Source organism: Diaporthe amygdali (assembly GCF_026229845.1).
Source record: "Diaporthe amygdali strain CAA958 chromosome Unknown NODE_11_length_1138210_cov_64_948100, whole genome shotgun sequence".
In the NCBI taxonomy this organism is placed as follows: domain Eukaryota; kingdom Fungi; phylum Ascomycota; class Sordariomycetes; order Diaporthales; family Diaporthaceae; genus Diaporthe; species Diaporthe amygdali.
Genome location: NW_026517031.1, coordinates 592,601 through 606,250, shown reverse-complemented (window position 1 = coordinate 606,250; position 13,650 = coordinate 592,601). Strand labels below are relative to the sequence as shown.

Genomic DNA, 13,650 nt, shown 5'->3' with positions numbered 1-13,650 from the left:
CGACCTCCACCGTCGGTATTTCTCTCATTCTGGGGCACCCATACCGAGGGTTCATCTAATGGCGCCCGGTTCTCCTGGCGACCCAAGTTTGTGCAATACTTCTCAAATTTGCGTTCCCTTGAAGAACCATAACGCGTCCAGGCTTCATTTGCGAGAGGTTAGCAATGGTTCCGCTTAACATGAAAATAGATCCGAGCTGTCTTACCGAATTCACTTGTGGGCGTCGCAGCTCCTTATCCATGCCCTCACGACGGTACGTCTCATGCAGCTCTGAGACGGCCCGAGCTTTCTCGTGCTTCTGCAACTTCTTGAGCACTTCTCTGTAGTTGAGCATGGCCTCTAAGGTAACTGGATGCCTGTAACCAAATTTTTCCTGCAGCGCTGGCAGAGTCTCCCGGAGGATATCCTCAGCAGTCATCAATCTCCCGTCGCCGGGATCTTGCTCAGAGTATACTTGCCCCAGGTGAGCTTTTGCCAGGTGGTACAGACCGTCAGCCGTGCCAGCCGTCGATTCAACAATGCCAATGGCCTCCTTGGCCAGGGCCTCCGCTTCCTGAAACTTGTGCCGTTTCATCTCAACCACAGTCCTTAAAAGCAGAGGTATGAATCTCTGCGCAGAAGTCTTTCCAAGACATTGCTCTACTATATGGAAAGCTTCCTTGAACAGCTCATCAGCGTGTTCTAGCTCACCCAATTCTAATATGGCCCTGCCATGAACCATTTTCACCATTTCCACAATCATCATGGCTTGTCCTTGCCCTGCGGTGTGCTTGTGACTCCCAAAAACTCTTATGCACTTTTGGGTGAGCTCAGGACCTCTTCTACTGACCTCCTCGTATTTTTTGCAGTCGTTCAGCGCTTGCAGTATGTTTTTCTCACAGAAGATGGTTTCAGGGTGATCGGAGCCGAATCTGACCGCCAGGACTGATCGGCAATCTTCCAAGAGCTTGAGTGACTGATCATGCCAGCCGAACGTGCTTAGTACTGCCAGCAGCTTGACCTTGTGAGAGAGAACGAGCAGACTGTGAGGTCCATGGTGCTTCTCCAGATCTGACATGGCTTTCTCGTACGAATCGCAGGCTTGTTGGTTTCTCCCTAGGCCGACGTAAATATTTGCCAGCATCCATTCGCACTGTGCAATCCAATCGAGCCGTGAGACGAAGTGCTCACGCAAGATAGCTGACACTCTGTTTTGATACGTCTCAGCCTCGGCAAAATTCGGGACCGTCATCAGATAGCCGACCATGTCGTAGAGAATTACTAACTCCGGGAATGGGGCACCTCCAGAACGCTCTAAGTCTGCATGTTCATTCTTCAAACGCTCAAAATCTCCGGGGGTCGACCATCTGTCCACAGGGCCCAGGTCTTCGAGGCTGTAGTTCTCCATTATCTCCAACGCAAAACGGTTCGTCTGATCTAGAGACCAGGAGTCCCTAGCATCTTCACGTCCAATGGTCTTGGCGACACTGTTGAACCACCCTTCAAGCTCATCGTCCTCGGTACGAAGCAGCGCCATTTTCTCCGGGTTTCTTCTGTCACCGAATCCTATGGCGTGGCACAGGTACAGTTGCTGGCGTATGCCCTTCTTCTTGCTTTCTGGGCAGGTTTGGTATCTATGAAGATAGAGATTGAACACCTCTTGCCTTACTACATGGCTAGCACAGTAAAGCGGCGCCAAATAGCGAAGCAGCTGTAACCTGTCAGTATGAGGGCCAAAATGAGGCAAGCATGAGATCATACATCAAAGTCGGAACTAAGTTGGTCCCAATTGGCCTCGATGGTCAGGTCATTCGAGTTTGGGCTAAAATTACGTTATCAGCGTCGTGTGGAGCGTAGAGGTTAGGGGCAGGGCCAGTAAACCCACATTTTCCGACTTGGCGCTAGAAGTGCGAAGGAAGTAGAAAGATTGTGAGGTCAACTATCGGGCTGCGATCGAAGAGCAAGATTGAAGAAGGTGCTGAGCTGCGCTCGTTTGGCAGCTTCAATGTCCAAGTCAGGGAGGGAGTTGTCAACAAGCCGTTGAATCTCCTGTGTCTCGTGGTCCGCTATGTGCACATCGTATTGATGAAACAATGTCCATACACAGAGCTTGGCGTACGAATAGACATCCGTCTTCAGTACGTCTTCGAAGGTACGAAGCTCAGTGCTTTGTTCTAGCTCCGGGGCCATCCAGGGTCGCGATATCGCAAGCGTGTAGGGACTGTTCTGAGACCGGAATAGAGAATAGCCAAAGTCGATCACCTTCGCAGTATATGCTTTCTCATTTCTGAATATCAGAACATTTTCTGGTTTGATATCTCCATGAGCAATTCCTATTTACGTCAGAACGTATTTCGTGAGTACGACACAAGGGTTTTACAATAGACAGTTGAAATGGTGAAACCTAGAATCGAGACAAACTGACCGGCTTGATGTAATAGCATAAGCGCCTTTCCCACATCCAGACAGAGCTCTAATCTCTCACAATCTGTGAGAGCTCCGATGCCAGATTCGCAGCTGCTCATGACACCATGTGGAACCTTCTCAAGGACAAGAGCTGGCCATACAGTATCCCGCTGGTCAGAGGCAAAGTCCCAGCAAATGCCCCCCAGGTTCACAATATTCTTGGCTTCCCTAATTTTCGGGTGAGTCAGAACTTGGACTTCCCTGATGAGTTGTCTGAATGAATTGCCCTGGTGATCTTTGGTTCTTTCTTTGTCAACAACACATTTGACTGCGAGGGTAATTTTCGTCGACATCTCAACCTGCTGGACGCGTGCTGTGCCGCCCCGGGCCCCTTCAGCAACAGGATTGTAGCCACGTGCGTTCTGACAATTGAAACGAAATATTGGCAAGTTGGAAGCCTGAATAACAGCCAGAAAATCAAGAAGATCACATGAGTGAGCAGGGGCCGTGGCTGTCCTGTCCTGGGCCACACTGCTAGGCTCCCACACTAAGGAACTCATGATGGGTGACTTTGGTTTCGATTTCCGTGAGATTTTGGATGACCTCAAAGGTGTGTGAAATTTGGGCTGGATTTTATGTGCATCAAGACACTCAGGACTGACTATGGAGCATTATCAGAAACGAAAGTGCCTTGAGAATCTGGCCGGGCTGACTTATTCAGGCCCAGGACAAGTTATGGACAACTGCAACGCGCAGGGGTTGTGGCAGTGTTCCAGCCCATTGTCGCGTCACTTCCTGACCGATGGCAGCTCGATTGGGCGGCACATATTCCGAGCAACTGCATCATGCATGGACCCGTGCTCGAGCCGTGGCAGTGTTGAAGTTACCTAGGCATCCACCAAGGATTTTGCGGTCACGATGCTTTTTCAAGGCCTAGACTGCCCCAGGTTGCACGGCGTGCGGCGGGTTTCCGTCCACAGCCTTGTTAACCAGAAGTAATGCTGCAGGAATACGCGGACCAAGCTTCCATGCCACGTCATCCAGGCAACCGCGGGCCAGGACAAGGACAAAAGTATCCTGGCGTAACTATTAACACCACAAAAACTGCTAAACTTCCATCACAGTCTTCACGACAACTACAAATTGTATGGTATATTTTAATCGCCTCAAGAATTCATTGACGTTTTTCCCTTGGTCCAACTCCTTCTGGTTGGTGGTCAACTTTGGTGGTAGGGGTAAAAAAGCGCATACCTGCTAAGTACGTTCAACAATACTCTTACTTAACACTATACTTAATTTATATTAATGTTCTAGCTTTTTAATTATATATATTACTATTATATACATATTAATTTTTATTAAAGCTTATTATAATATATAATATCTTTTTTAAAGTTTAATATATTTATACTGTTTTTACTAAAAAGTAGTTTTCTTTTATTAATATTAAATTAAAAAGTACTACTGTTAAGTGTGTTTGAAAATTAGTAAAGTAAATAGTTAGTTTTAGCTTTAGTTTTGTATTTAGTAAAGCTATTATTGAAATTTAAAATTTATATTTATTTTACTAGTTTTTTAATAATTGCTTAGTTATTTTAATAATATTATTATAGTTAAGTTGAAGATGCAAAAATAAGTATTAAATGAAACGTGTTATCTTGTTTACTATAGAAATAGTATGTGGGATGTGATAAAAATAAAAGGTACTTGATAGGGGTGCGCTCTTTTCAGTACGCAACAATAGTACAGCCTGGCCAACCCAATGGAGAAGAATCTCACCTTAGCAGTGCACGGATACTTCTTTGTCCTGCGGGAATGCAGCGAGGAGCACTAGAACATACATGGTGTCACACGTGAGGCGTGGTCGATGGCACGATGCAAATGATTGTGGCTGACTTGCAGGTGTTTGACGTAGCATTGTGTCACAATCTGCTAAATGGGTACAGTGGAACGAAAATGAGGCCTCCAAGTACAGACATTGACAACGGGGAGATAATCTCCTCGTCGTCTTTCTGTGCTTTCTGGGCATGAACCGTTCATTTCACCGTTCCAGAGTAAATCTTGTCTCATCGAACCTTGGCGAGCTCCATCATTTTCTGTTTCTCACCAAGTTACAATTTTCATCTTGAAATTCATGGAAGTTCAAATAATTAAGGGTCGCTACATCAAGTTGGGGGACTTGCAGAGCCTGCTGACTGCAACGTTTGGGGCTGGCAAATTTTCCGTTGAGGTTCGTAAAGTAGCTTCTTTGCGTGTTTCTCTATCGCGCACCTTGTAAACATTTGACCAAATGGCGACACTGACATGATCATTCAGGTGAAAGACGAAGATTTCAAAGTACTAGTACCGCGGGTCCTGACGGCTGTGTGTAGAAAACCTCCTCGCAGAAGCCATTTGTCATCGACTAACATATCAGCATACAGCAAGAAATTGCTTCTATTCAGAAGCCAAACCAGTAAGAAACATTATCGGGCACCACTCGGCTCCTATGGCAACCAATACACTAGTTTCCCGTCTGTCTTGATACTGAAGCAAGGCAGACCTTCGACTTGACTGCCTTCACCGTGCGCCTAGTCCTTGGAGCATCCTGGTCGGTCATGGCAAAAGACGACTTCCAACTGGCTATTTCCAACCTCACCCGCAAGTCCTCAGAGAACAAAGACTTCATCACCGCAGCATCATTGGAAAATCTGATGACGAGAGCCTGGATTGAGAGGGCTCTCGATTACTACCTTCACCCAAGCAAACACAAGCCACTTCATACCCACTCCTATCATATCCCGGATCTTGCCGCCCTCGCCAGCGTGAGGGGACAAAGAGCCTTCGCGATTCTGATCCACACCGAAAATGTCGATCTTCTGAATGCCAAAGACCATGCTCAGGATCTTTTGGACGATGGCAAGCTCCCCTGGAAGAAGGAAAAATGTGTCAAAATCCTGGAAGATGCGGATCCTTCCAATGAACGTTGGGAGCCAAAGCCTGAGCTGCTCGAATCAGCAGCCAAAGAAATGTATTCTTCACAGTGGATCTTCCTCCCGCCAAAGTTTTCTCCGACGACTCTCCATCAGAATTTCGAAGACGATCGCATTCTCCCCTTCGTTGGAAAACCAGAACTGCTCGGTGAAGGAGCTTACGGCAAAGTGTACACATTGCAAATTGATCCTGAATGCCAAACTTTTTTGGATCATTATCCTAAGGTGTGTCTAGCTGAGACACCTATTTGACATTATTGTTATCTGAAAGCTAATGTCCGGCCAGCTTGTGAGAAAGGAGATGGAAGGGCCCGAATCCATCCAAAGTCACGAGAATGAGCTTGAAGCTCTGGGGATACTTTCCAGTCCCGGACACCGCAACATTCTCAAGTTACTAGGCTCCTACACGTACATGAACAAGCGAAATCTGATTTTCCCATCTGCCGAGAACGGCAGCTTGGAGAAGCTTTTGAAGTGCGGAGGCAAGTCTCCTTTTCTTCGCAAGGACGATGTCTTGTCTGCCTTGGTGGGCTTGGCTTCTGCTATCAAGTACCTACACAATCCCACTGTAGAGGCCAGGCTGGAAGGGCAAGGTGTCCAGCGCAAGGGGTTCCATCACGATCTGCATCCCCGCAACATCCTTCTTTCCGGGACGAGGTTTATCTTAGCGGACTTCGGAATGGCTAGATTCAAGCGTCATAGCGAAAACTCCAATACACAATCCAGGCAGGTGCACAGCGACTTTTTGGCTCCAGAATGCACACCCTTCATCGACAAGTCTGAGCAGGACGGCATCCGTCGTTCTGCCGAGATCTGGTCTTACGGTTGCATTCTGGTCGAGATTTTGGCTTTCATGCATGGCGGGTCCGAACGAGTGAAAGCATTCAGAGAAGAACGCTCTCAAGACACGACGAGTCCAGGGATCAGATCTGCCGGGTTCTACATTGGGGGAGATGGCATCAATCACATCGTCAATAAGTTTCTCGAAGACTTGGAAAGATGTCCTACCCCTACGAGCCTCTCTCATCCCGAGCGCCTGCTCAGTCTCAACCCTTTGTTGGCACTGATTCGAGACATGCTCTCCATCCAGGCGGACAAGCGGCCGCGTGCGTCCATGATGCTATGTCGCCTTTCATTTGTTGCCCTGTTCGAAATCTCTGCAGCAGTCTCGGAAAAATTTAAGCAAATCGTGCCCGATGGTGAATCCACAACTCTTGGCGCGGAGAGGGAGCGCATCCGCTTTGAGAGCTGGCGCTATGCACTAGAACTGCTTGAGGATATCACGACTGTTGGAATTAGGGACACGTTCCCATTCGAAGAAGTCAGGAACATGCTCCTTCAGCTTGAAGAGAAATTGATCAGAACACTCCTGCTGTTGTCTCCTGTGAGTCTTCTCATCGACCGACTGTGGGAAATCTTGACAGCGGATGAGAAGAAGCGTGCAGACGCACACTTTGATGAAGAGCTACTTCGAGGCGACGACAGAATCAAAGAATGTCCAGATCCCAGTTTCTTCGATAGCAGGCGGAAGGCTGTGTTGAAAATCAAGCAAATGACAGACCAGCTCGACGAGCTCAACACTGCTCAACAATCTTTCGAAATAGACCACCATGAGATCGAAATGGAAGACCCGTTCGGCGAACATCGTATTGGCACTATCAAGAAGTCAAGTGCAGTCCGGTTTTCCGCGGTTCCACAACGTGTACTCGTCGAATGGCGCGAACCTACATCAGTCCATTCTGACGAGGGCAACAAGGATGGCCAGAAGTTCGTGGAGTACACAAACCGGTTATCTAAACTCCTTGCAATCGAAAAGCCGACTTTCTTCCACGCCCTTACATGTCGTGGGTTCATCAGAGGGAGGAACGCATCGCTGGGCCTGGTCTTCAATCTCCCAGCCGGTTATCTGAAGCCGGTATCCCTCTTCGACGTGATCACAATATGCCAGAAACCCAAATTCCACCCGTTCCTCGAAGACAAGTTCAGACTTGCACATGCCTTAGCTGAAGCCGTCTATCACTTCCATCAAGTGGGCTGGTTTCACAAACGTTTGCGCCCGTCAAATATCATCTTTTTTGCCCCACGTGACAGCGCGATCCCCAAGGCAGAGAAACTCAAGGCCGAGGAAATCATCCTGAACCCATACATTGTTGGGTTCAGCCACAGCCGGCCAAACGAGCGCGATCACTTCACTGAGTTCTCCAGCGACCCGAGAAATGCATATTCTCATCCGGACTACCTTCCCAAGGGATCAGGCTTCCGGCAGGAGTACGACTACTACAGCCTGGGTCTCATACTCTTTGAGATCGGCCAATGGCACCCAGTCGCGAACGTGAAGGGCTCATCGATGGAAAAAATGACGGTGCAACAAAGACGTGATGAAATACTTCAGAATCGGCTACACATTTTGCGAAGGACAATGGGAAAGACGTACTATGAGGTTGTGAAAACGTGCCTTGATAATAATTGGGCATCCGACGCACAAATCTTCGATTCCGATCAAAACCAGAGAGTCAGAGAAGACTTCCATAAGCTTGTCGTGTGTCAATTGCAGGAGGTGTTCAGGCGACTTTCGGGAACTGAGGGTATTGCAATACCGAAGTAGCCTAGAGGGGTTCTTTACTGTATGGAGGTTTGCGCATCAACGGCCCAAGTGAGTGATGTTTTTCTACGGTCGCGTGCTGTTTTGAGTGAAATGCTGACAATTTTCTCCACGCGTAACAGGTATTTCTGGTAAACTTCCTTGGTGCTGAACAATTCACTTTTAGTCTCGATTGTGAGGTCTTCGTGACATTGCGACTTTTGGAGGTTCTGTCTGAACATGTGGTGACTCCGGCTGAGTTTTGTGGGAATCTTGCAAACGATCGCATGAAAGATTGCTTGTTAGCCCAGAAAGAAAAGATTTCATTTCCTAGTCCTCTGCTTCCTGTGCAGTACATCTTTGAACGTTTGGTCACACTTTGACATGTTGTCTACCTCCTGAAGTCCCTTGAGTACCTAGGTAATTACTGTTTGCGCGTGTCTTGAGAGATCCTCACTTGCCTGAAGACACAGCAAAATTGACCAGGAATTGAATCAACATGTCCAGTGGTAGATTATCATAGCATCGTTTCATCAGATACTATAGGGCTGGAATCACTTATGGAATTGGGGGGGGGGGGCGGCCTTTCGTAGTGACAAGGGCAAGGGCATGTTGAACAAGGATTACGTACCCCCAGGAAAAGAGAGAGACACGCATGCACATGAGCCACTAATAAGTAGGGCAGATATAATTCAATAAGAACCAAAAAGCTTGCACACGAACCCCAGCCAAGGTCTTGCCTCCGACGAACCACACTCCCCTGGTTCCCTATTGGGGGCGGAAGTCAAAAGTTCCGACGACTCGCCCCCGCGTTTTCATGCGTTTCAGTTTCGGATGGCAGCTGTCGATGAATATGCCCATCAGACGCCAATGCGACACCAAGCTTTTTTTGGTCTTGGCATCGGGCGTTTTCTTTCACCTTTTGACAGACGTCAGTTGACAGACAGGGCTGGAGATTCTTGGCTTGTCTTCCTGAGCCGCACTTTTTGCAAGTTGATGTGGTTCGAGGCCTCCGTTGTGGTTTAAGCCCCTGCCCGAAGATATCACCTCCACCCAACTGATGGTTGGTTTTATCGCCGTTTCCGAATTTCCCGTACCTGTTTGTTAGTGTGAGCATCGCAAAAATCCCAGGAACGAAGTGATGGAAGATCGAAATTGGAAAATGTCCAGTATATTTTCCGAGAGTAAAGCCAGCGAGCTAAGATGACGAGAGCCTCGAAGCCAGCATCTGCGTGTCATCCTTCCTCTTATAATATCCAGAAATGTTGTCTAACCACCCTCAGGGTAAAACCAGTGCAAACAGTAATATTGAATAGTAATAGACCCTCTCTCGCCCACTAGAAACCCAATCCCCTCATCATAAGACCGTGGGTCTCGATAGTGATCGTTATTATTTACCCTGAATGGTATGTTTCTTCATGTGACGGACTAAGACGATTTGTTTGGTTTCCCAAGTTCGTCTTCACCCGTGCACTTATCGTGATCCGTCTTATTTCCCTTGCATTATCTCGTGTGACGAGTTTACTCCTTAGCAACGACAACTGCGTGTATATGTTAGTGAATTTGCTCTGGCGTCTCGCAGTAGTGTGATTTCAACATACCGGTCTGCTCGGAGATGGCAGTGATTTGAGGGACCAAGGAAGCATCGATGAGCGAGGACAGATCGAAGGAACCGACGTTGTTGATGAGGCCGAGCTGCAGGGCCTGGAGGTTCAGGGTGGAGAGGTCGAAGGTGTTGAAGACACCAACCTGACCAAGCTGGAGAAGGGTCTGGAGCTGCTGGAGCTGGAGCAGCTGGTTGACGTCGAAGGAGTTGCCCTGGAACAGACCCTGGAAGGCCAGGGCGTTGAAGTTGTTCTGGACAGCCAGGGTGTTGAGGAGCTGCAGGTCCAGGGAGTTGATGACGTTCAGGTAGTTGACGTCCAGGGAGTTGAACTTCTGCAGGTTGTTGAGCTGGGAGATGTCCAGCTGTCCGCGCTTCTCGGTGGGAGCGGCGGAAGCAACAGCGGCGAGGGCACCGGCGAAGATGGTAGAGAACTTCATTTTGAATTAAAAAAGGATTAGGAGCACAGCTGGATACATTGTTAGTCATGCTCGCAGGGCAGGTCTCGCAGTCTAGGATGCGATTGCTCACCTCAAGTTCAGGTAATTGGGTATCGAAGGAATGTAGTAGAGAACAATGAGCACAGCTGATGAGTAAGTTAGTCATCGATGTTCAACCTCTGGAAGAGGCCGAGAAGATATGCTTACCTCAGAAGAGAACGACTGTAGAGTGAATGAAATAGGCTTGAAGACCGATGATGCTTTGGTGGATGATGACAAGGAGTGAACAGCAGTAGGAACAAGACAGCACGGGATGTTATATACAGATGGAGACGAGTATGATGAGCCTGGGGCTTGGGACGGATGAGCGATGAACCGTCTGCCAAGATTGATCAAACAACAAAGCATATCCGGATGTGTAGTGAAGGAGTCTTCCGTTGCGTATCAGACTGCATGGGTAGACAGATAAACAACAGGGGTAAGACTATATGGGCAGGTAAGGGTGCATAATCATGGGGTGAAAGTGGTAAACAGAGCCATGTTGCAAGGCTTGCCGCACTGGCACCAAGCCGCGGGCTGAGAGACGGGACGAGGGCAACGGGATGACTTGGCGCCATAGAGCAAGAGTCCCTAGCTTGGATACTCGCCTAAGACCTTATTGCCCTGGAGCCGGTGGGTGCGCCCAGAGCCCCACTGTTGGTTAGGATTACCAAGTTGACACACGCGGACGGAAGTTATCGTGGGCCGGAAGGTGACGGGCCAAGGACTAACAAGACCCTGTAGGGATCCTGCAGAAAACGAGGACGCAGAGACCAGGGTGGCAAAATAACCTTAATCGCGAATGCTGCCAATGGTTCAAGGCTTAGTGTGCAGCTTTGACGCCGTTGATACGTCTCTGCATTGGAGGAGCTGGCTGGCAGAAACATTTACCGAGCTTCCAGCTTGGCAGAATCAAGGAACCCAGCCGAATAGTTTACTTGATCGCCGCCATGGGTGGGTGGGGTTGATGTTTGAGTATTGAGAATCCGACCGCCGTGCCGTCGTACGAGTAACCCAAGCATGTCCAACTCGGTATGCCATGTGGCTCTGTTCAGACGGCAGAGCCTTCGACATGGGGCCTCTCACCCCGTGCTATGTGGGCGAGTGGATAGGGCGAAGTGGTTGATGATGATGATCCCTCGAGACAGATCGTCACGTTCCCTAGAGACGAGAGACACATGATTACTCTGCAGCGATGATTGTGTGACAGGCAGTGCCAGATGGCTTGACTATTACCAGAGAACAGGACAAATCAATGGCCTGTCGCCTGTCATCCAGTGATTGAGTGAGGCAGTGCCTGTCATCTCCCCTCATATTGGACGCCGAGCAACTGTCAGTCCAACGTCCCATAGGGCCATGGTCATGGTGCTCGGACGCTGGTTAGCATTGCCCTGCCAATGGCGGTCAGAAGAGGCCAAGCAGAACAAGGTCAGATGAAAGGACATGGACAGTCGGGCAGTCCCTGGGCATGAGCTTGTCTGGTGGAGCGAGGTGAGGTTGAAGTTGGGTTGGACTGGGTTGGACTGGCCTGAATTCAGCCCGATTGAGTTCAGCGACACTTGACAGGGGACCCGCATGGGAGCGGGCACAGACGCACCTTGCCTATTTAGTGGTCCCCAGGGGCTGACGGGCCGTTCTCACTGGACCAGAGCCCATTAAGCTATGCCCGCCCAGCAGGGGCTGTCCCCTGTACCACGTCGCTTGCTCGAGGGTCGCACCATGCTCCTTTGGGCCGTGATCCCCATCTCAAACTGTCGCAGCCAGAAAACTTGATGCAGGTGACTAGTTGGATAACATGGCATAGTATCAATGGTGTCATCTCCGTCCATGCCCCTCAGCCCAGCCTAGCCATTATTTGACGGTTGCCATCCGGAATCGCCTCTCATCCGAGCTTCATGAGACGACGAAGCCGTTCAGGCGGTTGCGCCCGAGCCGTCCGGTACGACTCGACTTGGGCTCATCCCAATGTTCCATGGCGAATATAGCCATCGGCAGTCATAGGTCTAGCAAAGGAACAGGACGGGAGCCGACATCAGATGTTGCCTTAGAGCTTGGGATTAAGAAATATTTTCCCTGGGCAAAGCGTTGCTCACCGCTAAAGTTTGCACCAATTGAAGGAGAAGTCAGCATCTCAAGAAATTCCGGCAGCAATTCACCAAATGATTGAATCATTACTTCTGGTAAATTGACTTCGAATTCGACGGTCTCAACTTCCACCAAGAAAATAGACAGATACATGCGCAGCTGTTAGCTCTGTTTATATGTGTTTCAAGAGTCTCGCTCACAATTTTTGCAAGACTCGCAGTCCAGCACTATTGCACGCTCTTCTTAAGAAGTAGTAAAATATTTGAATTATACTAGAAATCTATCTTTTCCAGTATAGACGCGTACAAGCAACAGAGCTGGAGTCCACTTGACTAAAACAGAATCGCAAGGCCCATATCAATACACATCAGCAGTGTACCAGGTCATGCTCAGGCGAGCCTATGGGTATCAAAAAAAGTGTGATTGTGACTACCTAACGCCATTCCTAGTACCGCGAGTCCAGCGCGGCAATTTAGGCCTGACACTCCTCCGCGTTCTGGTCGACATTCTCCCCAGCATTCGCCTCCGCATTTTGGTCGACATTCTCCCCAGCATTCGCCTCCGCGTTCTGGTCGACGTTCTCGCCAGCATTCTCGTTCACGTTCTCGCCAGCGTTCTCGTTCACATTCTCGACACCGTTGTTCGCGTCCGCGTTGTTCTCCACCTGGCAAGGCGGCAAGTTCTGTGCATTCTGCAAGTTCTGGGCATTCTGGGCGTTGGCCCCTTGTCCCAAGTTGCATTGCCTCTTAGCCATCTCCTCCCGGCGCATTTTCAAGGTGGCATGCTTAGCACCAGCCTTCCGCTTGATGATACCTGTTCCAAGTTCAGTTTGAAGTCCTCGACCTTACACATCGTAGTAAATAGACATACCGCTGTTTAGGAGGTTAAAGCCACCTCCGCCAAAGAGAAGGTTGGACTCGATGAGATTCTGCACACCGAAGGTATCCAAGAAGCCAAGCGACTGCAGCTGGGCCAGCTGCGCGAGCTCGAGGAACATCTGCGCCTGGTTGTTGACTCCCAGGGCGAGGAGGGTGTTCAGGTCGACGAGCTGCCCCAGGCAGAAGCCGTTCAGCAGCGAGTCGATGCCGAAGGCGAGCGAGACAGGGTCGGCCAGGTTGACGCTGCCGAGGTTCAGGCCGCCCAGGTTCATGTTGCCAAGGTCAAGCGACGCCTGGTCGAAGCTGTGATGGGAGAGCATGTTAGTGCACCGTGGGTAGACAGACGGTCACTGGATGGTCGATACGCACTTTGGGTCGTTTAGGGCATCGACGTTGATGCATTGCTGGCCATTTTGCACCTGGATCACGTCCGATGCGTTGGATGAGCTGTTGCCTTGGTTGTTATTGCCTGCTTCTGCGTTGGCACCAGAGCCTTGGTTGACGTCGGTCGAGTTGCCTGATGCCGCTCTGATACCGTTGCTCTTGGTGGCCGCAGCGAGGCTGGCTAGGAGAAGGATCGTGAAAGACTTCATTATGAATGGACCTGATTAGGTGATAGTGATTTATAACGACTGGATATTGAGAGCACAGCTAGATTTAAAGGTCA

The 13,650-nt window shown here is 49.4% G+C and overlaps 3 protein-coding genes across 3 annotated transcripts; 1 reads left to right on the top strand and 2 right to left on the bottom strand.

Moving 5' to 3' along the window:
* Nucleotides 1-4,689: 4,689 nt before the first annotated feature.
* On the top strand, nt 4,690-7,962 carry J7T55_014460 (uncharacterized protein; the record flags this gene model as incomplete). Its single annotated transcript, XM_053142459.1, has 4 exons — nt 4,690-4,749; nt 4,809-4,840; nt 4,922-5,582; nt 5,644-7,962. 4 exons carry the CDS (start codon nt 4,690-4,692, stop codon nt 7,960-7,962), a joined length of 3,072 nt encoding a protein of 1,023 aa, XP_052994649.1.
* Nucleotides 7,963-9,459: 1,497 nt separating this feature from the next.
* Nucleotides 9,460-9,981, bottom strand: J7T55_014459 (uncharacterized protein; the record flags this gene model as incomplete). The annotated part of the gene is made up of 2 exons (XM_053142458.1): nt 9,460-9,479; nt 9,540-9,981. 2 exons carry the CDS (start codon nt 9,979-9,981, stop codon nt 9,460-9,462), a joined length of 462 nt encoding a protein of 153 aa, XP_052994648.1.
* A 2,596-nt stretch (nt 9,982-12,577) lies between these two features.
* Nucleotides 12,578-13,576, bottom strand: J7T55_014458 (uncharacterized protein; the record flags this gene model as incomplete). Its single annotated transcript, XM_053142457.1, has 3 exons — nt 12,578-12,918; nt 12,976-13,286; nt 13,353-13,576. The coding sequence occupies 3 exons, from the start codon at nt 13,574-13,576 to the stop codon at nt 12,578-12,580; spliced, it is 876 nt and encodes a 291-aa protein (XP_052994647.1).
* Between the last annotated feature and the right edge of the window lie 74 nt (nt 13,577-13,650).